The sequence below is a fragment of the Amia ocellicauda genome, chromosome 16 (assembly GCF_036373705.1).
Source record: "Amia ocellicauda isolate fAmiCal2 chromosome 16, fAmiCal2.hap1, whole genome shotgun sequence".
In the NCBI taxonomy this organism is placed as follows: domain Eukaryota; kingdom Metazoa; phylum Chordata; class Actinopteri; order Amiiformes; family Amiidae; genus Amia; species Amia ocellicauda.
The window spans coordinates 23,652,501-23,679,089 of NC_089865.1; the positions used below are offsets into that span (position 1 = coordinate 23,652,501).

The 26,589-nt window shown below is 39.6% G+C and overlaps 1 protein-coding gene across 4 annotated transcripts in view; it reads left to right on the forward strand.

The window, feature by feature from the left end:
- nbeal1 (neurobeachin-like 1) overlaps positions 1-26,589 on the forward strand; it is a 125,880-nt gene that overhangs the window by 40,683 nt on the left and 58,608 nt on the right. For all 4 annotated transcript variants that reach the window (XM_066687875.1, XM_066687876.1, XM_066687874.1 and 1 more), the window contains exons 3-8: positions 6,406-6,497; positions 13,701-13,862; positions 14,886-14,967; positions 15,685-15,812; positions 21,374-21,456; positions 24,032-24,117. In XM_066687875.1, coding sequence (XP_066543972.1) covers positions 6,406-6,497; positions 13,701-13,862; positions 14,886-14,967; positions 15,685-15,812; positions 21,374-21,456; positions 24,032-24,117 — 633 coding nt within the window. The remainder of the gene's footprint in view (positions 1-6,405; positions 6,498-13,700; positions 13,863-14,885; positions 14,968-15,684; positions 15,813-21,373; positions 21,457-24,031; positions 24,118-26,589) is intronic.

The following is a 26,589-nucleotide window of genomic DNA, read 5'->3' on the forward strand; positions in this document are numbered from 1 at the left end:
CTGAAAGTGCATCGTTGCTGATGAGTCTAAAGATGCAAAATCACAGTATGTTCTGAATATTTTGATTGTTCTTCAAGGAATATCAGATACCTCTGAATTGAGAGTAATACAAGTCGATAGTTAATCTGCATTTAATCTTAATTAATCTTTAAACACATTTGAAGAAAATGTTAATGTGACTGGAATTATCTCCGATAATGCCAGTTACACTAGTGTAAAAGAAACTCTTGAAATTCATTACACGTGCAACATTTAATATTATTATTATTATTTTATGCTAATGACTGATTTCCCAATTCAGCCCGAAAAGCTAAAAGATATTTGTTAGTTGTAACCAATTCTGTTGATGCTGAAATAAGTATTGTTTACAGTTTACAGGCCAATGTTAATCTCTGACCAAAGGCAGGGTTAACCAACTGATGATGCTTAAATTTACGATGTATTCAGGGTCATGTTTATGCATATGACTCTGGTACTAGCACTGCACTGTTATTGGGTGGGAAACCTCAGAAACACACATATACACTCACCTAAAGGATTATTAGGAACATCTGTTCAATTTCTCATTAATGCAATTATCTAACCAACCAATCACATGGCAGTTGCTTCAATGCATTTCGGGGTGTGGTCCTGGTCAAGACAATCTCCTGAACTCCAAACTGAATGTCTGAATGGGAAAGAAAGGTGATTTAAGCAATTTTGAGCGTGGCATGGTTGTTGGTGCCAGACGGGCCGGTCTGAGTATTTCACAATCTGCTCAGTTACTGGGATTTTCACGCACAACCATTTCTAGGGTTTACAAAGAATGGTGTGAAAAGGGAAAAACATCCAGTATGCGGCAGTCCTGTGGGCGAAAATGCCTTGTTGATGCTAGAGGTCAGAGGAGAATGGGCCGACTGATTCAAGCTGATAGAAGAGCAACTTTGACTGAAATAACCACTCGTTACAACCGAGGTATGCAGCAAAGCATTTGTGAAGCCACAACACGTACAACCTTGAGGCGGATGGGCTACAACAGCAGAAGACCCCACCGGGTACCACTCATCTCCACTACAAATAGGAAAAAGAGGCTACAATTTGCACAAGCTCACCAAAATTGGACAGTTGAAGACTAGAAAAATGTTGCCTGGTCTGATGAGTCTCGATTTCTGTTGAGACATTCAGATGTCAGAATTTGGCGTAAACAGAATGAGAACATGGATCCATCATGCCTTGTTACCACTGTGCAGGCTGGTGGTGGTGCTGTAATGGTGTGGGGGATGTTTTCTTGGCACAGTTTAGGCCCCTTAGTGCCAATTGGGCATCGTTTAAATGCCACGGCCTACCTGAGCATTGTTTCTGACCATGTCCATCCCTTTATGACCACCCATCCTCTGATGGCTACTTCCAGCAGGATAATGCACCATGTCACAAAGGTCGAATCATTTCAAATTGGTTTCTTGAACATGACAATGAGTTCACTGTACTAAACTGGCCCCCACAGTCACCAGATCTCAACCCAATAGAGCATCTTTGGGATGTGGTGGAACGGGAGCTTCGTGCCCTGGATGTGCATCCCACAAATCTCCATCAACTGCAAGATGCTATCCTATCAATATGGGCCAACATTTCTAAAGAATGCTTTCAGCACCTTGTTGAATCAATGCCACGTAGAATTAAGGCAGTTCTGAAGGCGAAAGGGGGTCAAACACAGTATTAGTATGGTGTTCCTAATAATCCTTTAGGTGAGTGTATGTATATATATATATATATATATATATATATATATATATATATATATATATATATGATTATTTGCAGACACAGACTAAAGTGTATTTTAATTTAAAACCACATTAATGTATTAGTTATAATTTGTATTGTTTAGTTCACTGTATATATTCATTGATAATCTATAAGGTTATCAAACACTGATTCATCCAAGTGCATTGCAGTAAAGGTTCCTGTTAATTCATCTGACTTCAGACAGAGTGTCAGTAACATAGTCTCTAGATCAGGGGTCTCCAACCTTTTTTAACTACTGTGGTAGCTCTGAGATGTCCAGCGAGCTACGGGGAAGGCGGTGTGCTGATGGTATTTTCTCCACTGTGATCTGGGGGTGGGGGTGACGGGATTTGGGTGTTTTTTCAAAATCGTTCGGCAAGCCCCTCTGACATGTCCCATGAGCTACTAGTCACTCACGAGCGATGTGTTGGAGACCCCTGTTCTAGATTATATATATGAGGATCCTTCCCTTCAGGAAGTGGGAACAGGTATGGCAGTTTGATTTTCTGCAGGCACAGGCAAGTGAGAACACTGGTTGCTAACCAGTCTTTCATTTTATTGTGCATTACTCAATCTCTGAACTTGTATACAACTAAATGAATGAAATACAACTCTTATGAATGTAAAGAGAAGTGTTTACAAACTACTAGATCTTAGTGTTGAAAAGAATGGACTTTGGAATATTGTATTTCACAATGTTAATTGTATTTTCCTGTTATGCTTTAGTTATGAGCCATCCTATTAGTACTGCACTTTGTATTTAATTTTGTATTTAATCTAGTATTGTATTCCAAAGCACAGTGTTATATACATCTGCTGAAAACCATCAGATTGACGCACTACCAATTTGATTTGTTAGTAAATCTACTCCATAATTTAGTTCTTTAAGGAATCCCGTCAGCTTCAACTGCATGGTTAGTGAATTTGTTTCAGACCCCAAAAACATGTTGTGTAAAAATACTCTTATTTCCCCCTTTCCTTAATTTCAACTTGTGATGTTTAAGGATGTTTTCCTATAAACCTAACAAACCTAGGTGAAACTCTGATGCACTTTTATCTGATGATCTGACTCATCATACTGGAATGTGAAGAATGTGCTGTTGTCTAACAAATCTTGTAGTATCATAGTGCCTCCCTTAAAAATGCAGGAATGTCACCCAGCCAGTTCCCAAAAGTGCACACAGCAACCGATTGAGCCACTTTCTGAGCAAGAATTCGTTTAAATACGTTTGGAATGCACAGTTAGGTTTTGTGCTTTCTACCTGTATTAAAAAAACAAACAAAGAAACAGCTGAAGCAACAAATTTAGTTTGAAAGTCAATATTAAGTAGGAATGAAATGTGATGCAGCAGCTTCATTTATTTTGCATCTCTTAGAAATGTGACACAAAAAAAAAAAAAATATATATATATATATATATATATATATTTGTTTTTTAATTGATTTTTTTTTCTTTTCTTTTCTTAGGAGGTTTATTTTCAAATGTTAAAGCTTAGAAATGTGACACTTAAAAAGAAAACAAAATATGTAATTTTGAAATATATATATACACTCACCTAAAGGATTATTAGGAACACCTGTTCAATTTCTCATTAATGCAATTATCTAACCAACCAATCACATGGCAGTTGCTTCAATGCATTTAGGGGTGTGGTCCTGGTCAAGACAATCTCCTGAACTCCAAACTGAATGTCTGAATGGGAAAGAAAGGTGATTTAAGCAATTTTGAGCGTGGCATGGTTGTTGGTGCCAGACGGGCCGGTCTGAGTATTTCACAATCTGCTCAGTTACTGGGATTTTCACGCACAACCATTTCTAGGGTTTACAAAGAATGGTGTGAAAAGGGAAAAACATCCAGTATGCGGCAGTCCTGTGGGCGAAAATGCCTTGTTGATGCTAGAGGACAGAGGAGAATGGGCCGACTGATTCAAGCTGATAGAAGAGCAACTTTGACTGAAATAACCACTCGTTACAACCGAGGTATGCAGCAAAGCATTTGTGAAGCCACAACACGTACAACCTTGAGGCGGATGGGCTACAACAGCAGAAGACCCCACCGGGTACCACTCATCTCCACTACAAATAGGAAAAAGAGGCTACAATTTGCACAAGCTCACCAAAATTAGACAGTTGAAGACTAGAAAAATGTTGCCTGGTCTGATGAGTCTCGATTTCTGTTGAGACATTCAGATGGTAGAGTCAGAATTTGGCGTAAACAGAATGAGAACATGGATCCATCATGCCTTGTTACCACTGTGCAGGCTGGTGGTGGTGGTGTAATGGTGTGGGGAATGTTTTCTTGGCACAGTTTAGGCCCCTTAGTGCCAATTGGGCATCGTTTAAATGCCACGGCCTACCTGAGCATTGTTTCTGACCATGTCCATCCCTTTATGACCACCCATCCTCTGATGGCTACTTCCAGCAGGATAATGCACCATGTCACAAAGGTCGAATCATTTCAAATTGGTTTCTTGAACATGACAAAGAGTTCACTGTACTAAACTTGCCCCCACAGTCACCAGATCTCAACCCAATAGAGCAGCTTTGGGATGTGGTGGAACGGGAGCTTCGTGCCCTGGATGTGCATCCCACAAATCTCCATCAACTGCAAGATGCTATCCTATCAATATGGGCCAACATTTCTAAAGAATGCTTTCAGCACCTTGTTGAATCAATTAAGGCAGTTCTGAAGGCGAAAGGGGGTCAAACACAGTATTAGTATGGTGTTCCTAATAATCCTTTAGGTGAGTGTGTGTATATATATATATATATAATTTTCAAAGGTTTCAAATGTTAAAGCTTAAAATGAACTTTCCACAGTACATGCTGGGCCTTCAGGGGTGGACAAATCACTGTGTGTCACGGTTACCTCATGAGAGGACCGTTAAGCTGATAGAGAAAGGACCCAAGTGCAGAGCTACTACACTGAGCAGACAGAAACCAAGGAGAATCCAATAGCGAGGTCAAGGTCACAGGCAAAAGGTCGAAATCCAGGAGGTCAATAGAAACAGGTACAGGACAAGGGGGCTAAGGAGAACAAGGAACCAGGAGACAACGCCTCGTTGAAGCAGATAGATCTGACAACACTTTGCCCAGAGTGAGGGCAGTGAGGGGTTTATAAAGGAGAGCAGAAACTTAGAAGACAAGAGCAGGACCAATGAGAACAAAGGATAGAAGCAGAAGTGCACAAGGGTGAGGAGGAATGTTAATTGATTGAATGAAAAAAGGAAAGCAGTGAAGGGAGCAGGAAAAGGCAAGAGAACATTGGTGGCCTCTAGTGGAGGAAGAGGGTCAGGGCTAGGGAACTGTGACAGTACCCCCCCCTCCATGCTTGGCGCAGCCGAATAAGACTAGATACAGCGGGGAAAGCCACGGGACAGAAGATCAGGACTAAAGGTAGTGGGGAAACGGAAGACAAGAAGGAGGGAATGGGCAAGATTTCTATAGGGTGGCCATAAGGCAAGGTCGGGAGGTCTGGGAGGTGGCTACAAGGCAGGGGCAAAAGGTCTGAAGGATGGCCATGGGATGGGATCGGGTTCTGGAGGTCTTGGAGGTGGCCACAGGTAAGGAACGGGATCAGGAGGTCTGGGAGATGGCCTCAGGACAGGAACGAGTTCAGGAGGTCTAGGAGACAGCCACAAGACAAAGACAGGGTCTGGAGGTCTGAACGACAATTGCAGGACAGAGGTGAGATCCAAAGAGCCAGAAGGTAGTTTCCAGACAGCTGCAGAGTCTGGAGAACTGGAAGGCGATCTCCAGAAAGATGTAGGGTCCGGAAAGAAAGAAAGTTTACAAACGAGAGGGGGCCATTCGACCCATCGTGCTCGTTTGCTGTTCATTAATATCTAAGTGATCCAAGGATCCTATCCAGATTATTTTTAAATGTTCCCAAACTTTCAGCTTCAACCACATCGCTGGGTAGTTTATTCCAGATTGTGACTACTCTCTGTGTAAAGAAGTGTCTCCTGTTTTCCGTTTTGAATGCCTTGAAGCCCAATTTCCATTTGTGTCCCCGGGTGCGCGTGTCCCTGCTGATCTGGAAAAGCTCCTCTTGTTTGATGTGGTCGATGCCTTTCATGATTTTGAAGACTTGGATCAAGTCCCCACTTAGTCTCCTCTGTTCCAGGGTGAAAAGGTTCAGTTCCCTCAGTCTCTCTGAGTAGGACTTTCCCTTCAGACCTGGAATAAGTCTGGTTGCTCTCCTCTGAACTGTCTCTAAAGCAGCAATATCCTTCTTGAAGTGTGGTGCCCAGAACTGTACACAGTATTCCAGATGAGGTCTAACTAGCGCATTGTACAGTCTTAACATTACTTCCCTTGTTTTAAATTCTACACTTTTGACAATATACCCTAGCATTCTGTTTGCCTTTTTCATTGCTTCCCCACATTGCTTGGATAGAGAAAGTGAGGAGTCCACATAGACTCCTAGGTCTTTCTCATGCGTTACTTCATCTAGATCTGTACCTCCTATAGAGTAATTATAGTGGACATTTTTGTTACCTGCATGTATTACCTTGCACTTGTCCACATTGAATTTCATTTGCCAGGTGTCAGCCCACAACTGAATATGATCTAAGATTCTGTGATCCTGTTATTTTTTTACTGTCATGTAAATTGTCTTCTGTTTTTGTCTTCTGGCAGAAGGATCCTGACTACCTTAAACTATGGCTCGAGATTTTTGTCAGCTCCTATGAAAAATGCCTAGATGTGGATTTTGAAAAGCCTCCAACAAGGTATTGTTGTACTTACTTATTCAGAGATTTTCTGTTGTAATTGTATACAAATTGACATTTTCTGTGATTTATTCTAATTTTGATATTTATAATATTCATTCATTTTTGTTTGTTACTTCACCTGAGGCGATTCACACTAATATAATCAGAATACATAATGGAACATTGTAAACTCACACATAATTAACAGTGCCTATTGGGAGTATTCACCCTTCTTGGACTCTTTCACTTTTTGTTGTTACAAACTGAAATTTTGATGCTTTTTAATGGAATTATTTCCTCCCTTGAAATCTGCTCAACACTCAGGAGGCAAGAGATTTTAAAAACCTGAAATGTCTTTGTTAGAGAAATATTCACCCTTCTGTGTCCATGCTTGGTAGAAACCCCTTTGGCAGCAATTACAGTCTTGTCTAGTGTCTACCAGGTTTCCATATCTGGATGGTGCAATGTTTTTTCATACTTCTTGGCAAAATGCATCAAACTCTGTCAAGTTGAAATGAGATCGCTGGTCTTACCACAGATTTTCAATCAGATTCAAGTCTGGGCAGGTTTTCCTCAAGGATTTGCCGGTTTAGGTCCATCCATTTTGCCCACTACCTGTCCCAACTGATGCAAGGAATACTCATAGCATGATGCTGCTGCCACCACCATGCTTCACAGCAGGGATGGTGTTACCTGACTGATGTGCTGTGTTGGGTTTGCACCAGTCATAGCCAAATTTAGGCCAATTCGTTTATTTTTTGTTTAATCAGATCACAGAATCTTTTGCCACATATGTCTGCAAATTCCAAGCAAGATTTTACATGGTACTTTACATGAGTACTTATATAATTAAGACTTTTCAGGTTTTTATATTTAATTGATTTGTTTTATCACCTCCCTCCCCCATTTTTATTGCCCTCTTGAGTATAGGTTGTGTTGATCAGAAGTCAAATCCCATAATAATAAAAAATAACATAGTTCAAGTGAAGTGTCATGGGAATCCAAACATTCAAAGTGGTTACCTGATGCTTTTATTGATGAAGAATAGATTGTGATTCTTACTTCCATTTGTTGACAGCTACCAATTCAACAGCTAAAATGAGGGTCTGGTCAAAATCTAATACCAAAGAATACAACATTCTTCTTGTAGGCAGACAAAAATCTCAAAATGTTCTGACAGAGTTGGAAGCCTTATAGAAAGCAATCTGTCCCAACTTTACTTCACATCATAATTAAACATTAATCCTTTGCTGCAATGTATTTATTTTTAGTATATCAGGCGCATTTGCTGCTTACACATTGAGCACACACAATGAGGAATGTCTTTGTAATTATTTCAGTGGCCGGAAAATTGGAAAAGTACAAGATCACGTTATTCCCTGACTCTTCAAGCATGTCTGATTTTGAATGGGATTTTTTATACCGTATATATTCGTACTGCTCAGAATATTTGGGGGTGGAAGGGGCTTTTTTTTTTTTCTCCACAGATATGTTTTTGGTAAAGTGCCTAAAGAAATATTTGTAGCTTTCCAAGTTGCAGTGATTCTCAGTTGTAGAGAGGTAGTTTGACAGCCTATGTATGGTCAAGTCTTTTGAAAGAATTGGTGATGACAATAATAGAGGACCGTTCTCATTGCAGAGTCCAGTGACCAATCAGAAAGCCAGGTAGACCCCACTAGCCATATAAACAACCCAGATTTTTTTGTCCTGCCTTTACAGTTCACTTTGGAACTCAGAACGATTATTTGTTTATTAAATATTGTACTTATTTTCTGTTTCTTTATATATTAATCATTACAAATTTTGAAACCTGCATGTGAAAGATATGTAAACCATAATAAAATGTTCAGAAACCGGATAAAATCAACAGCAGCAATTCAGTCTTTATTTTGTCACACTGTTATGTTTTTTACATTGTTAGTCACAGAAACATATTACCTTAATTTGAAGTGTATGCTGTAGTGTGTTTGCATTAGTGTGTGTGAGTGCATGTAAGTATAACACATTTGAACATTCTCATCTTGATTTTAAAAATAATTTTAATATTATGAAATGTTATTATGAAATGTTTTAGATGTGTCCTGTATTCTATACAAAGTTGTCTTTTTTTTTTAAACCTTTATAAGCAGTTTGTGTATTTATGTATTTTTAAATTAACAAATCCCTACATACTTGGCAGGCAGGTCAGAATTGTAGTTAATTTCCTTTATTTGACCTATCAGGCTTGATAGGATTAGAATTGATAATATTTTACTGGAGTGGGGGATTAGGTTCATATTAACAACCTTTATCAGTTGGGGTAATAGTCAGGAGAACAGTCTGTTTGTAATTTAGAACACAGTATAGTTGTGGATAGCAGACCAGGCTGTAATCAGCATTGGCTTTGTTGTTGGCTTTCAATGATTTGGTGTTCTGATAAATCTGAGTTGATCCCAAGCCTGGAAGTAACGTGCTTCCTTGCAGTGAATTAAATACAAATGAACAAGCTAGAACAAAAATCTTGTATTTGTTTGTTTATGTAATGCTTAATGTAATGTTCATTGGATTTGATTTGATATGATTTCACAGTGGACCTTGATAACATGGTTACAAAGCAATTGCTATTTGCAGTTTCTGAATTGTAAAAATTAAAACAAAACAGATTTTAAAATAAGGTCGACCAGTAGTTGTGCTCAAATTCTTGAGACACAATAAAACAAATTATTATTATTTATTTCTTAGCTGACATCTTTATTCAGGGTGACTTACAGTTTCCACATGACACATTTTAAAGCATAACAAAAGTGCAGTAAATCAATTGGTACAAAATACAATAAGCAAGCATGCATCCTAGTACAATGAGCTAACAAGTACAGACATAATGCAGTTAAGTCCCAGTTATGTACTAAAGAAAGGGGTAGGTATAGGAGAAGTTTCGGTCTAATGATAGAGGTGCAGCCAAGGAGATAAGGATGCTGTATTAGAGCATTAATAATGCATTAATAGTGTAATATTTCATGTGATCGTATTGCCAGTTTCATTATACACAAAGAAATACAGTTCGTAATTAATGAAGGTGATGTAAATATTTATTTTGAGCGTGTTCTTTATGTGTTCATACCAATTCAACACAAATAAAGCATAATCAGACACTATAATTAATACAGGGGATTGGAATGCAGTTCAATGCCTAAGGGAGTAACTAGGAACAGCATTCCAGCCTCCTGCATTAGGGGGCTACTCTCTTGTCTCGTCCGGTTTGCAATTTTGGGTCTCTGTGGATCAGGCATTTACGTGCCAGAGAAGTCTGTTTGAAACCTACCTGCCAGCAAAGCTGCACATCAAGATATTTTGAAAATAAATATCTGTGGGAAGGAAGCTGGATTGCAGTTCTATTCCTGGTACAGAAGTGAAGTTTTACAGTACTCTTGGTATTTCTGCTTTTCTACCCCAATTTGCAATCCCCTGTTCCTGAACTTGTATCACTGCTACAGCTCCAGGCTTTCTTCAGGAGGGATGAGACAAAAGTGTTTCCTCTGAAACATGTCTGGTATTTTACCCTCTGCAAGCTTATTTTGGTCACAGGCCAGCTATCATACTAAAGGGAACAATTTGATGAAGGGGGAACTGTTAACAATCTCACCCAGACCGCGCAACAGAGAGTTGCTGGTGTGTCATGATCTGAGAAACTGAACTTTTCGTACACAACCTGACTGCACTGGGACAGTCATGTAGTGTTCTGTGTGACATCCTGGCTACAGCTGGCAAAACCTTAGTTGATATTGGAGACCAACTGTACCCAGGCCTCCAGACATGCTCTCTGCATGCGTCACTTTGTATGGAAGCCAAGGAGTGCAAAAGCAAAACAAACTCATTAACAGGACGTTGCAGCAACCAGAGAAGAGAAATGGGTGGTAACATTTGAAAAACGTCAGCAACATTCAGAAAAAGGCGTTGCTGTAACCAGGAGAGAGAAAGGGGTCGGTAACTTTGAAAAAAACCCTGACAAATTTGGAAATTACTTCAGAACCATTCAAAATGCTTCAAACTGTTTAAAACGTATGGAAATAACAATAAAATATGTACATTATAAACAAATCTTTCTTAATATTCACCCCGCCAGAAACTTTGTAACACACACATACACACACACACACACACACACACACACATTTTAAAGTTTCAAATTCACTACTTTAGCCTATTAGACTGTATTCCGTAGTAGTCTATGGATGCTAAAGAACACCCAAAAAGTATTGATGTGGCATGTGAACGTATTGAACCATCACCATACGCTTGCATGAAGTCTGTCTGGGTAACACGCCACACAGTAAATGCGTAAACCGAAAAAATGGAGGGGAAAAATTGTACCACCATTGTGCAATTTGCAATTTGTCAGGGGTTGCATTTGTAATGCTTACTAATATGTGTGTATCTATCAGTATACAAGTTTAAAACAAGTCATCTTTGTTTTGTTTTTTGTATTTTTACTGTTGCTTTGCCCGCCACAGAATCCTATTTCCGCTTGAGCAATTTCCACCACAGGACCCTATTTCCGTCATGCATTTTCTAAATGTTGCTGCTGTTTTCTCTTGGGATTTGTCTGTGTTTTTTTTTATGTCGTTGACTTTTTTCAAATATTACCACCCCCTTTCTCTCTCCTGGTTGCAGCAACGCCTTTTTCTGAATGCTGCTGACGTTTTTCAAATGTTACCACCCCTCTCTCTTCTCTGGTTGCTGCAACATCCTGTTAAGGAGTTTGTTTTGCTTTAGCACTCCTCGGCTTCCGTAACTTTGGATCCTTACATTTAATTATGTATAACACAGAACTCCTAATAGTGTAGCTTACTTTATTTTGAATTTGCGTGCAGTGTTATAAAAACAAGATGCGCAGGTTTATGATGCAGGACGTGGCAAAAGAGATTGCAGAGCAAATAGTGTTTACATAGGGAAATGGATTGCAGTAATATGTGCACTACATTAGGCAATGCTTTATGTAATCATACTCCAGTTTTTCTGTGCTCTAACACTTTGAAAGCCTCCCTGGTAATTCCGCACATCTGGAGTCTAATCATGAAGACGGTAGCGTTTTGTATGATCTGTGCAACACTACAGAGGCGATGCAAATTTTCACTTGATTGTCTTCACTGTACAACACAACTCATTGTTTTACAAGCTACAATTAGTTTAGCACTGTAACACTCTTATGATGCCTCCTGCAATTAACATATATGCTTTTGGAGAACGCCAGGTCAGATTATTCTATTCTTCCAGTTACAGTTAGGTCCATAAATATTTGGACAGTGACACAGTTGTCATCATTTTGTCTCTGTACGCCACCACAGTGGATTTGAAAGGAAACGCCCCAAGAACAAGCAGGAACTAAAGACAGTTGCAGTACAGGCCTGGCGGAGCATCACCAGGGAAGAAACCCAGCATCTGGTGATGTCTATGGGTTCCAGACTTCAGGCAGTCATTGACTGCAAAGGATTTACAACCAAGTATTGAAACTGACAATTTAATTCATGATTATGTTAGTTTGTCCAAATACTTTTGAACCCCTAAAATTGGGAGGATCACATATAAAAATGGGTGTAATTCCTACACTGTTCACCCAATTTGGATGTAACTACCCTCGAATTAAAGATGAAAGTCTGCACTTAAAGCACATCTTGATTGTTTCTTTTCAAATCCATTGTAGTGGCGTACAGAGCCAAAACGTTGACAATTGTGTCACTATCCAAATATTCATAGACCTAACTGTATACTGATGTAACAGCATCCAAAAGAAAGACTCAAAATACGCATCTCTCCCAATTCCACTACTTAATATGATGTGAGTATGATATGTGGTAGGCTGGGGTTCACACCGTTGAATTCAGAAAAAACAATAACATTGCTGTTGTACTGTAATCGGCATAATAAATCAATCTTACAACATTTCTTAAAATAAAGAATTAGACCCACCAGCTGATCGTAAACCACAAAACTATACTCTGTGGTGGCTTATCTTTTCTACTCATAAACACTTCAGATGTTTTGTGTATGCATCTCTTCAATGTTGCCATCATTTCTTGAATAAAAGGATCCTTATCACTGGATTTCAGTTTTAACCAGTCAGTGTCCAGCAATGGGAAATGTAATAAACTGATATGCAAATAAGACAGTAATGACAGTGTCCTCAGTCACGTTGTGTGGCATGTGAGGAGGCCTGGTTATAAAGCTTCAGTGTTACTAGGTGAATGTAATATAATGTTACAATCGACAGGTGTATTAGGCAGGGAATTATCTTTTTTTCAGGAATATTGAACAGAAATAAAAGACTTTCTGTGTGCAGATTAGTGGGCAGATTTAAAACACTGATCGAAAAAATCAAAAATCTGATTCATCCAGCTCCGTTTTGGATAAAAGGAAAATGCTTGAAAGGGCTTTGTGTCTTTTCAATTAAACCAGCTGAAGGAAGTAAGAACTGCCACTATTTAATTGTATCATGCTCCCCCCCCCGCCCCCCCCCCCACTGCTCTGTTCACATGAACTGCAAGGCCCAATCAGATTAGATTACATAATACTATCCAGAGGATTTTTGTTCTGTTTGGAGTCCGACTCAGATTAGAGGAGGTCCACAGTGCTGGAGTCTAACTTACAGCCAGATGCCACTGTGTTTTATTTATTTATTTATTCATTGTGATATTTAGAATAGAAATGTAAACAAAATAAAGAATTCCACAGCATATACATGTGAATGTGGTGAATGTGTAATCTTTTCTCTCCAAGAAAATATTAATATTAAGATGTTTTGTTTTCCTAAAAACCCTCTTCTGTGCTATTTTGTGTTTTAGTTTTTACTAAGATTATGCTAACTGAACGTTATTTTCCTTGGACAACCCTATTTCCCCCTCACTTATTCTCCCTTTCTCGCTTTGTTATTTTTTTTCTTGTCCTCTCACACCCTCTCTCTCTGCCTCCTCCTTCCATCTCTTTCCTACCCTCCTCGTCTCTTTAACCCTTCTTTCTCCTGTTTTCTCCCCCTGTTAATTTCTTTCATTTTTTTCTCTCTTCCTCATCTCTCCTTCTCCCTCTCTGCTCTCCCCCATTTCTTTCCATCTTTCCCTCTTTCCATCTCCTCTCTCCCACTCTCTGTGCTCTGCCCTTCCCTCACCACTCTCTTGTTACTCTCCTCCACTGTATCGGTGGGCATTGATTTGTCTCACTCCGGGGTATCTGTGTGTGTGGACTGTGCAGGCTGGAGGAGGTTCCCCCCGTGATGTCACTACTGCCAGACAACATCCTCCAGGTCCTGAGGCATCAGCTGCTGCAGTGTGTCCAGAAAGTGTCGGATGGGCTAGAGGAGGAGCAGCAGACACTGGCTCTGTTGCTGGTCAAGTTCCTCATTGTCGTGTGCAGGTACTATTGTGTTTCAGCCTTGAACATAACAAACAAACAGAACATCTGTTGTTTGGATTCTTACTCTTCAACACTGGAACTCACAAAGGCTGTCCATTTAATGGTTTTCATTCATACAACTTACATTGTCTTTGTGGTTGTCAAGGATACATGGTTGTCCATTCTTGACATTTCCTAAATACATGTATTAAATACCCTGGCTGCATTTGAAAGGTAGTTTGCCAATAATAATAAAAAAGTCTTAATGCAATTACACTAGAACAGCTAGAAGCTGTCACATTGCACAGGGGGATAATACATAAGAAAAGTCCAAGCCAGCAAAAGTGCAAGCTGTACAATCTGTATGCATTTTTTGGTATGTGCATGAATACAAAGCATTTATTTTCAGCTTTGTAGTACTATATAGAATGTATTTGTTTTTCACCAGAAACATTATAGAAGACAGCATGTAACAGTTGATTTATAAATGCATCCATTTTGTCATACTTATTTACACAGTTTTGTGGGTATGGTATTGTATCCCTGTGCAGATATTTGTATATTACTTTTTTGTTTTTTGCAGCTGTGCTTCTATGTATATAGACTAAATACCCTTTTATCTACATTATTGTGCTTGTTCAGATGGTTTATATGATGTGGCTAGATAAAACTACATCTTATATCTGACTGTTTGCCCTTTCATTCAAATATTTATATTGTTTTTAATTCGTCCATCAGATTAACAGCTCCTGGTAGATCTAATTATGCCTGTAAATTCAGAGGGTCTGGTCTTGAGAGAAGAGTTTTATTTTTGAGTCTTATGTTTGTGTTGTTCATACCATTGCAATAACACCATCTTTATCCTCTGTGTATCAGCTTAGACCACTCATATAAACTTATCAGTTTAATGTAAAATACCTTTGCTTACTTGTGAGGATGCGCAAATGATTGCATATTATGTTATCATTACATTTCCCTTCTGGAAGGCAATTTTAAAGTATTAAAAAAAATGTAAACGATCATCTGTTATTTCCCCCTTGTTAGGAACCTCTCCAATGTAGAAGAGATTGGCACTTGCTCCTACATTAACCACGTGATCACCATGACAACGTTATATATTCAACAGGTAAGACATATTCGTGTGGTGATTTAAGAAGTCACCAAGACCAAGACCTCTGCAAGGAAACCTTTTCCCTTAACGGTAAACCTATAAGCAAAGCTTGTATGCTGCTCAGAACTGGATTGTGAAAACTGCACCATGGAGCAATGACATTTGGTGCACGGGACCATGGGAAAAGTTCTAATGGCAACACAGAACACAGCAGAGGCCAGCTCAGTGTGACCACCGTTCGTGTTGGTGATGGCTTGCATATGTGGAGGGACATGGTAGGCAGCTGCCTGAAGCTGTTCAGTGTTCAAAAGGGCAATTTGATGTTGTATTGCTTTTTCCCACATGACCCTTTTGCGTGTGGAGTTATGCTATTTTTTTTATTAGGTAACAACAACAGTCGGGTTCTCCCAAGTGGCTCATCCCTAAAATCTGCCTGGAGTGCAGACTGTGTCCTATAGCCTGTATCCAGCTGGTCTCCACTGCTTGCTATATTACGCTATTTTATTTTCTGGGCTGTGGGGTAAACTTGGCTGGCAGTGTTAAAAATAGAAGATGGAAAATTATGATGACATGACTAGGAGGACACTGGCTTTCTCATTTCACCTCCAGAAACACATAGTCACTGCAATGGGCTGAGCTGTCTAATCAAATAAACAACAGTGTAAAATGTACAAATAAGCAAATGACAACCACTAAAATATTTAAATATTTCCCATTTGATCACCATTTTAGCTGAAGAGCAAGACCAAAGAGAAAGAACTGGAAGATCAGACTCCGGCAGAGGAATTTGTGCGTCACGCTCTGACCTTCTGTGAGAGTCTCTACGACCCGTACAGGAACTGGAGACACCGGGCTTCGGGGTATGTCACCACTAGGGTTGCCACGTTTGAGAAACAAAAAAAAGGAACGTGGGGCAGAGTCAAGCTAGGGAGGTCCGGGGGCATCCCCCCTGTGAGAATTTTAGGGATAAAGCCTTTAAATGGCAATATCTGGTGACACAATCCTAACAAAAATGTACCTTTATTTTAAGTTATTGTGATGTCAAAAAGTTTTACAGTTGAACAGATGTCTTTTCTTTTTTGCCTTAGATTGTAATGTTTCATTAGTAAAAATCTTTATTCCTGCTCATTGTTGGGATACTTAAGGCTTAAATACTCACATATTGAACAAATTCATTACAGCTCTTTGTTTGTGTATAATATCATATTAAATGTATATTGGAATCCAGCGTAAATGTGTGTTTTGAGAGAAATACACATTTAAATCACATAAGAACGTAAGAACATAAGAACATAAGAAAGTTTACAAACGAGAGGGGGCCATTCGACCCATCGTGCTCGTTTGGTGTCCATTAATATCTAAGTGATCCAATGATCCTATCCAGTCTATTTTTAAATGTTCCCAAACTTTCAGCTTCTACCACATTGTTGGGTAGTTTATTCCAGATTGTGACTATTCTCTGTGTAAAGAAATATCTCCTGTTTTCCGTTTTGAATGCCTTGAAGCCCAATTTCCATTTTTGTGCCCGGGTGCGTGTGTCCCTGCTGATCTGGAAAAGCTCCTCTTGTTTGATGTGGTCGATGCCTTTCATGATTTTGAAGACTTGGATCAAGTCCCCACGTAGTCTCCTCTGTTCCAGGGTGAAAAGGTTCAGTTCCCTCAGTCTCTCCGAGTAGGACTTTCCCTTCAGACCTGGAATAAGTCTGGTTGCTCTCCTCTGAACTGCCTCTAAAGCAGCAATATCCTTCTTGAAGTGTGGTGCCCAGAACTGTACACAGTATTCTAGATGAGGTCTAATAACTAGCGCATTGTACAGTCTTAACATTACTTCCCTTGTTTTAAATTCTACACTATTGAAAATATACCCTAGCATTCTGTTTGCCTTTTTCATTGCTTCCCCACATTGCTTGGATGGAGAAAGTGAGGAGTCCACATAGACTCCTAGGTCTTTCTCATGCGTTACTTCATCTAGATCTGTACCTCCCATAGTGTAATTATAGTGGACATTTTTGTTACCTGCATGTATTACCTTGCACTTGTCCACATTGAATTTCATTTGCCAGGTGTCAGCCCACAACTGAATATTATCTAGGTCCCTCTGAATAGCCTGTGCTGCCAAGATTGTATCTGCTGAGCCACCTATTTTAGTATCATCTGCAAATTTGACAAGTTTGCTAACTATCCCAGAGTCCAGATCATTAATATAGATTAGAAAAAGCAAAGGCCCTAGTACTGATCCCTGTGGAACTCCACTAACAACCTCACTCCAGTTAGAAGCAACTCCTCTAATCGACACCCTCTGTTTCCTAGACATCAACCAGTTCATAATCCATCTACTTACATTACCCTGAATGCCTACAGCTTCCAATTTGAGGATCAGTCTTTGGTGTGGAACCTTATCAAAAGCTTTTTGGAAATCTAAGTATATCATATCATATGCTTTCACGTGATCTACAGCTGCAGCTGCATGTTCAAAAAATTCTAATAATTTAGTAAGACATGATCTGCCTCGTCTAAACCCATGTTGACTATCTCCAAGAATATGGTTTTCATTGAGATGCTCCTCTATTTTCTGTCTAATCATTTTTTCCAACATTTTACAGGTGATGCAGGTGAGACTGATTGGTCTGTAATTTCCTGGCTCAGTTTTGTCCCCTTTCTTGTGGATTGGTATGACATTTGCTGTCTTCCAGTCAGTTGGCACATCCCCTGTTCTAAGTGTCATTTGGAATAATCGAGTTAGCGGCCTATAAATAATTTCCCTAATTTCCCTAATTAAGTACTGTTGGAAATATCCCATCTGGCCCAGGTGATTTGTTTGTTTTTAATTCTGCTAGTCCCTTTAGTACCTCCTCCTCATTTATCCTGATCTCTCTTAGGGTTTGACTGGACTGATTGTCAACCTGTGGCATGTCATCTGTTTTTTCTTTTGTAAAAACCTCTGTGAAATACTCATTTAGAATATTTTCCACATCTTGTTCGTTTTCCAAGATACCTCCATTTTTGCCCTTTATCTGTTTCACTTCCTCCTTTATTGACCGCTTGCTGTTGTAATATTGAAAAAAGCTCTTTGCATTGGTTTAAGCTCCAAGAGCTATGTTTCTTTCTATTTCCCTCTTTGGTTTCCTGATGCCTTTCTTAAGATCTCTTTGCAGCTCAACATATTCTATGTATTTTGTTTCGTCACCATCCCTTTTGTATGCGCTATACAATATTTTCTTTCTCTTGATATTTTTTTGCATACCTCTATTAAACCATTTTGGCCAGTGTTTTTTGTTCCTCAATTTGCTAAGTTTTGGTAAAAATTGCTCCTGAGCCTCAAGTAGTATATTCTTAAAATATACCCATCCATTTTCAACTGACTCTGTATCCAATGTGCTCCAGTCTACCTCTTCTAAGTGCCATCTCATACGTTCAAGGTTTGCTTTTCTAAAATTGTAGACCATTGTTTTAGACTTGGACCTTGTTTTTTGAAAGAATGCCTCAAAGCTAACTGCTGTCCACCTGACTCTATCTTGGTCATTTGAAAAGATCAAGTCAATACATGCACTCTCTCTGGTTGGTTCCCTGACAAATTGAGTTAGAAAGCAGTCATTTTCCATCTCAACCATTTCTATTTCTGCTTCTGTAGTCCCCACTGGGCTTTCCCAGTCTAAGTTTGGGAAATTGAAATCCCCCATTATAACAGCCACATCCTTGCTACATGCAGTCCTGATTACACTGTACAATGCAGCGTCTTTCTGAATATCTGAGTTTGGTGGCCTGTAACACACTCCTACCACTAATCCTCCATATCTCTTGTTCAAAAGTTTCACCCACAAAGATTCTGTTCCGTTACTGGGATCTAATACAAGTTCTTCTGCCTCAATGTCATTTTTCACATATAATGCTACCCCACCCCCTCTTCGATTTTGCCTGTCTCTCCTAAACTGTGTGTATCCTTCCAACTTGTATTCATCCCCATCATTTTCTGTAAACCATGTTTCTGTCACTCCTACAACATCATAGTCACATGCCAGCACTGTGGCTTCCAAGTCTAACATCTTGTTCCTTATACTCCTGGCATTGAGGTACAAACATTTCAGGACTTTCCTACTAGCAGTTTCCCTTGGTTTTCTTTCCTTAGAGGAACATCTCCCATTGTCAGAGCTCCCTGCCCCCCTGGTTCCTAGTTTAAATGATTCTCAATTTCACTGCACATACGCTCTCCCAATGCATTAGTCTGTTTAGATGTAGACCGTCCGGTTTGTACAGGTCCCATCTATTTCAGAAGAAAGACCAATGCTCCATAAACCTAAATGTATGTATGTATTATGTATTTCCTTGCTAGATGTGCACTTACAAATGCATGGAACACATGGAAATTGTGATATAATGTATACATACACCACTAAAACATGCATGTTCTTTTATTGATGAGTTGACAAACTTTGCCATATGTACCATGGAATCCATAAGATCATGCCCTTGAGGCAATTCACTCCTCCTGATCAGGGGGCACTCGCACATGCAGTGACCTTTGTCTCTGGTGATGCACACGTCTTTGTCACACAGTGCTCAATGATTGTTTTGCAGCCACGGCTGCTCCAGTGCAGTACTTCTTGAGAACTGCACTGCTGTGCAAACTTTGTAGCCTGTGGCTGCGTCACCTGGTGACGCCTGTTCTGGCTGTGTTCATGCCGATGCCGAACTTGGACAGTTTTGTCGCAATATAGAACAAATAGTGTTCCATATTGAACACAACATTTTGCTCTTGATGACGGAAGGATTCCGTATTTTATGGAACGGGTGGCAACCCTAGTCACCACTGTCTCTGATTGACCTGTTGATCTTATGGATAAGGCCCTGTAAAATTCACAGGTGAACTGCCCAACCTCAAACAACCTGCTACAACCTTGTCATGTCCAAACCTCAAATGTCCTAAACAAATGAGAGGCATTATTGAGTACAGTTGTCCCATCCACTACTGTCTGAATATTGTGACTTTAACTGCAACTGATACGTCAACCATTTATTTTCCCACTCAAAATTCCTCTTTTTAATGATGAAAATGATTTTCTTTCAGTAGCCTATTGATTTTTATACTGGTCTTTTGGTAAACTTTATATGAAAATGTACCCATTGGAGAGAATAACTTAATTGTCCTTTATTCTTGGATTCCCCTGTGAACTGTGTGGTTTCTTATCCATATGTCAGGTACTTGATATCTAATAGTCTTTGGGGGAATGTATATAGAAATTTACGTTGCAATTTAAATAAAAATCCCCCCAATCACACACACACACACACACACACACACACATTTCACATAATACATTTCTTCTAAGAGTGTAATTTAGCAATACCTTAATCATGAATCTATATCTATTAAGCCCTTTGCAATATTTATTGTGTCAATATATTAAATACCTGAACAGGTTTGATAGCTTTATTCTTAAAGCCCTACTATTGACTTTTTGTTGTGAAACAGATAAAAATCTCTTGTGTCTTTTGCAATTAATTGAAACTTTAATTTAAACTGTGGAAGTCTTTAAATTCAGATTAATGTCTTAAATCTTAAACAAGTGCCCCTTCATTCTGATGAATACAGGATATATGAATATTGAAGTATGAACAAGATTAGAGGTGGGAGTGCACAAAACATATTTTCCTTTCTCACTTAAAATGTCATCTCAATGTGTGGTCCTGTGTTTAAGTTCTTTGTTTTTTCAGCCTCCTTGTGATAGTTTTACACTAATCTTTCCAGATAGGCAGGGGTGTTGGCAGGGCTTTGTAGCAATGTAGGCCTACAATAAGTGTTTTCTTTTTCTCAAAAAGGCCAGGGAGTGGGAATCTGTTGCTGCCTTTTTGGGCTGTTGGCAGTGCCTTGAGAAATTACTTAATTTCTGCCCAGTGGTCAAAGTTGCTGGCTGCTTGTCAGTGCCTTGCTTAAGTCACCAAGATGTTTGTGTCTGAGAAAGCCCAGGCCTGAATACTACAGAGTCTGGGACAGCTGCATCAATCTGGATTTAATGTTTCACATAAACTATAGTGTGCCCAGCCCTGGTCCCAGGAGGCCGCAGTACAGGGTCTTCCAGTTTTTGTTCCACCTTTGCTCTCGCTTACTTAAATGGAGCCACTTATTAGTACACTTTTATCCAATTAAGCACAGTTCCCAAATTTGTAAACTGGCGGGGATGTAAAGAAACATGCAGGTGAATTTATGGAATTGTATTGGTGCTGCTCTATAAAATTAAAATAAGGCTCCTTGTACACAACCAGTACACAAAAAAAGGCTATTTTCTTAGTATACTGGTGAATGGGATTAGGATTGTTTGATCATTTGATGGGTGACAGAGGCACTCTACTCAGCTTACCACTCAACTCCTATGACGAATGAAAATGGCAGCCTTGTTGAGAGTACCTCTGTTTTCTCCTGCAGGGAGCTAGTGAGTGCAGTGGAGAAGAGCAGACAGAAATTCAAAGCCGCCCCACTCACACTGGAGTTCATCCCTTTCTTTTACCGTAAGTAGGTTATTTCCTTTTCCTTTTTATAATGAGCAGGCTTTGCCACTGTAAGACTACCTGTTCAAATTAAACACATCACCTAAACTATCTGACACATCTGGTTTGGAACCTGTTGTAACACCATGGAATTTGGGAAATATTTGAATGCTTGGAAAATATGTTTAACTTTTCTTGAACCACATTTTTAAATACAGTGATGCTGCAAGTAACATGTCCTAAATGTGTAATGCCATTGTTAGCAAGCTGTTTGATTTAATCAATCAAAAGATCAAAGACAGTTCTAATCTCCTGATGTTTGTGTATCTTCTCATTTGACCCGCCAGTCTTGTATATAAATGCCATGATAAGGTCCTGTAGCAGAAAAGAGTACTTTGTTTTGTTTTTCAATTTTTATTACCCAAAGGGGCTACATCATTTATACACTGTACGTCTTTTTTTCAGTATAGGCTTATGCACTTGGAAAGTTAAAAGAAATTTTTCTTTCATTCACTTTATACTGTGTCACTATCATGGCTATGCTGGTATGCAGATGACGTGACAGAAGCCGACTTTCACAAGTTATTCGGTGACACTGATGATGAAGATTACAAGTTTGATGAATTTTAAAGTAAACCTGTTTATTATGTAGGCCAGTTATTATTTAATATATACATATTTTAATAACAGACCTTCAAAACAGTACAAAAAAAACTTTATTTGACTGTGACATTTTTAAACACATTCAGATATTTATTGGTGTGTGCTTTAGAAATGTACATAACATTATGACCACTGACAGGTGAAGTGAATAACACTGTTAATCTCATTATCATGGCACCTGTCAGTGGGTGGGATATATTAGGCAGCAAGTGAAAAAAATGTAAAATGTAAATATCCGGTGTTTTATGAATACATAAAGAACCGAGCTCACTTGAATCCTGAGAAAACACGGAAACGAACCATGAAAACGAACCCGAACTGAGCATGTTTGTACACAAGGCAAGTGTGAACAGCGAGCACACTGATACAATGTTTTAAAGCAAACAAACTGAACCGATTTCATTTGAAACGATCCCAGTGTGAGGGGGTAACGCGTTTGCCATAGAGATTAATAGTTTGCATGATGTATTGGTATATAACATCTGACATATGTGTGATAATAATTAACACATATGCCAACCTGTAGGTTCATCAATAACACTCAGAATTGCTGCGACCCGGTCCGTTTCTAGTTACGGTCACAAGTACTTGGTCAAAGGGCTTAACCTTTGTGTTCTGATCTCAGAAATGTGCCCCTATTCTGATTGGTTATGTCAGTTAGCTGACGCACTGCGTCGACACGCAGTGACTTGACGCATCATTTGCCAGTAATCATTTTCCTGCTTCATGCACACAGACCCGTTGCCAGCAAATTGCCGGCAATTAGACTAGGACCCTTGCCAGAAAATTGCGGGCAATAACCCATTCACACAGACCTTGACGACAACAAAATGCCAGCAATTGTTTCAGTGTGAATGGGGTTTTTGAAGCTACACCAGTGATCATCCCTTTCAGGGAAATAAATATGCATCTGTAGAAGATGTGAATAGTCCTGATGCAGCATTGAATCATTCATTTGATGAAAGGTAGTTGCCATGTCAAATAATATTGACATTTTGAACATCCCTGTTGTCCCACACTCAGCAACATTATAAATATGTCTGAGGATAGTACAGAAAGTTTTAATTAAAATGTATGTCTCGGTTTAGTTGATATTGATTGATTTAGATATTTCCATAGCAGGCCTACGGTTTGCTGATCAACAGAGAACAGTATTATAGAAGAATCAATATTGACCTACACCTATATTGATCAATATTTTCATATTCATATAACCATTCATTTCCAGCATTGCACACATTATTTATACAGTTATTTACAGGACATTGGTTACCATCATACAATACTGAAGGATAGACTACAAGGAGCAACTGAATGAGAGACCTGTCATAATTCTTAAAAACTTCAGCTGTAAACCTTGACCAAGCCAGTTGATTGGTTATCAATAAATCACCAGCTTTTAAACACAGGTAACATGTTCAATTAAAGGAAATTCTTGCAATGAACAAGGGTTGTTGAAAGGGCTCATATCAACATGATATTAAATACCTTTGCTGGATCCCCAAATGCAAATTGTGCATACAGGAGGACAATGTTCAAACAATTGATAAATGTAAACATGCATGTTGGTTGAAATTTGAATTAAAATATTCTAAATAAACTATTGTTTTATGCCTGTTCAAGAGGTCACAAAGTCATGTGTTTTGATGATTTCTCTACTTTCAAGAGAGAGCAGGTTTCCCTAGCCTCCGAAATGACTGTGTATTTCCATTAATAAAGTGTTTCCATCCCCCCTTCAGAATGCAACTTTTGGAAAACAGTCGAATCATGTTCAGCCATTCTTTGATCCTGTTGAGTCGGAAAAGGTATTTCATATGAGCTAGTATGTTTATTGAAAGTGGTGGGCTCCAAAGTGTCATTGGTGAGAGTGGCTTGCGTTCACAACACAATAAACTTGTCCTGGAGAATGAGCTGCTGTTTTCCTGTCTTTCAGAATGCTTTCAGGAGAGTGAACACCTGAAGGAGAGTCTGAAATGCTGTCTGCTGCATTTGTTTGGGGCCATTGTTGCAGGGAGTCAGGTAAGCAGAGGAGGAAAAGATCAGTGGCCATTGCATAACTGTGAAGTGTGCCCTGACATTTCCTCATATTGCCCTGTATTCCCTGGGTTTTGCCTGTTCAACATGTTCAATCAGCACATATACAGTTTGGTCCATAAATATTTGGACAGTGACACAATTGTCATCATTTTGGCTCTCTACGCCACCACAATGGATTTGAAAGGAAACAATCAATCAATCAAAACAGAAGTATTTACAAGTTGCCACAGAGAGAGACAGGAGAGTACAGGTGAGAGGTAGCCATCTTGTTGTTTGACTAGTTTCAGAATAGTCTTAGCATTGCTCATTTTGTTTTAAGTTTGCCTTAAATTGACGTTAGCATTGTCTGTAGTTTGCCTAAATTGAAGTCAATTCAGTTCAGCTGCTGAGTTGGTGAAAGTAAACAGGTTGTAGAAGGGAGTTTCTGTCTAGGACTAGCAGGAATTCTGTTGCAGGAGGAGCCAGGTGGGGCCAGTTAAGTGTGAATTGGGGGTAGGTAGACAAAAGCTACTTAAAGCAGCTGTTGAGAAAGAGCTGTGCTGTTTCTCGCTGACAAAATTTAGGCAGTTGACTAGCAGCAGGAACCAAGAGAAGTATAAAGAAACAAACAAAAAAAAGTAACATTTAGAAGCATGTGGCCACTACAGTGTCAGGTTTGCAGAATGATTGCCTTCCTGGATGAACTCATCCAAGATGGTTTCATTTGTGAACGTTGTCGACAGCTTGAAATCCTAGAGATCAAGGTTCGTGATCTTGAGGCTCAGCTTGTTGATCTGCACTGTATTAGGGATATAGAAGAATTGGTCAATCAGCCCATGAGAGAGATGGTGTGCATGCCAAAACCTAGGAGAGTTGAGACCTTAGAGCAGGACAGCATAGAGAACTGCTGGGTTACAGTAGGTCGTAACCGCAGAAAAGGGCGTACACAACATTCCAACTGCTGGACACCGAGTTGGACAGTGACAGCTCAGAGGGTGATGGGGGTGCAGTTGAGCACCAGAGCACCATGGTGCCCACTCCCCCCCAGAAGAAGGAGGTAGTTATAGTAGGAGACTCAATTCTTAGAGGTGTAGATCACACAGTGTGTTCTAGTGACAAGGAGGCCCACATGGTATCTTGCCTGCGGTGTTTAGGTTGCAGATCTCCCTAAACTACTAGACGGGCTACTGGCCAAAGCCGGGGGGAATCCACTGGTCATGGTCCACATTGGAACCAATGACATAGGAAAAGGTAGGACAGAGGTTCTGCAAGACAAATTTAAAGAGTTAGGAACAAAACTTAAGAGCAGAACCTCCACGGTAGTTTTCTCTGAAATACTTCCAGTACCACGTGCCAGGCCAGGGAGACAGGCAGAGATTAGAAAGTTTAACACGTGGTTGAAAGCTTGGTGTAGGGAAGAGGGGTTTAGGTTTAAGGAGCATTGGTCTTTCTTCTGGGATAGATGGGACCTGTACAAACTGGACGGTCTACATCTAAACAGAAGGGGGGCTAATGCATTGGGAGAGCGTATGTGCAGCGAAATTGAGAATCATTTAAACTAGGAACCAGGGGGGCAGGGAGCTCTGACAATGGGAGATGTTCCACTAAGGAAGAAAACCAAGGGAAACTGCCAGTAGGAAAGTCCTGAAATGTTTGTACCTTAATGCCAGGAGTATAAAGAACAAGATGTTAGACTTGGAAGCCACAGTGCTGGCATGTGACTATGATGTTGTAGGAGTGACAGAAACATGGCTTACAGAAAATGATGGGGATGAATACAAGTTGGAAGGATACACACATTTTAGGAGAGACAGGCAAAATCGAAGAGGAGGTGGGGTAGCATTATATGTGAAAAATGACATTGAGGCAGAAGATCTTGTATTAGATCCCAGTAACGGAACAGAATCTTTGTGGGTGAAACTTTTGAACAAGAGATCTGGAGGATTAGTGGTAGGAGTGTGTTACAGGCCACCAAACTCAGATATTCAGAAAGACGCTGCATTGTACAGTGTAATCAGGACTGCATGTAGCAAGGATGTGGCTGTTATAATGGGGGATTTCAATTTCCCAAACTTAGACTGAGAAAGCCCAGTGGGGACTACAGAAGCAGAAATAGAAATGGTTGAGATGGAAAATGACTGCTTTCTAACTCAATTTGTCAGGGAACCAACCAGAGAGAGCGCATGTATTGACTTGATCTTTTCAAATGACCAAGATAGAGTCAGGGGGACAGTAGTTATAGAACCAATGGCAAATTGTGATCACAATATGGTTAGCTTTGAGGCATTCTTTCAAAAAACAAGGTCCAAGTCTAAAACAATGGTCTACAATTTTAGAAAAGCAAACCTTGAAGGTATGAGACGGCACTTAGAATAGGTAGACTGGAGCACACTGGATACAGAGTTAGTTGAAAATGGATGGGTATATTTTAAGAATATACTACTCATAGGCTCAGGAGCAATTTGTACCAAAACT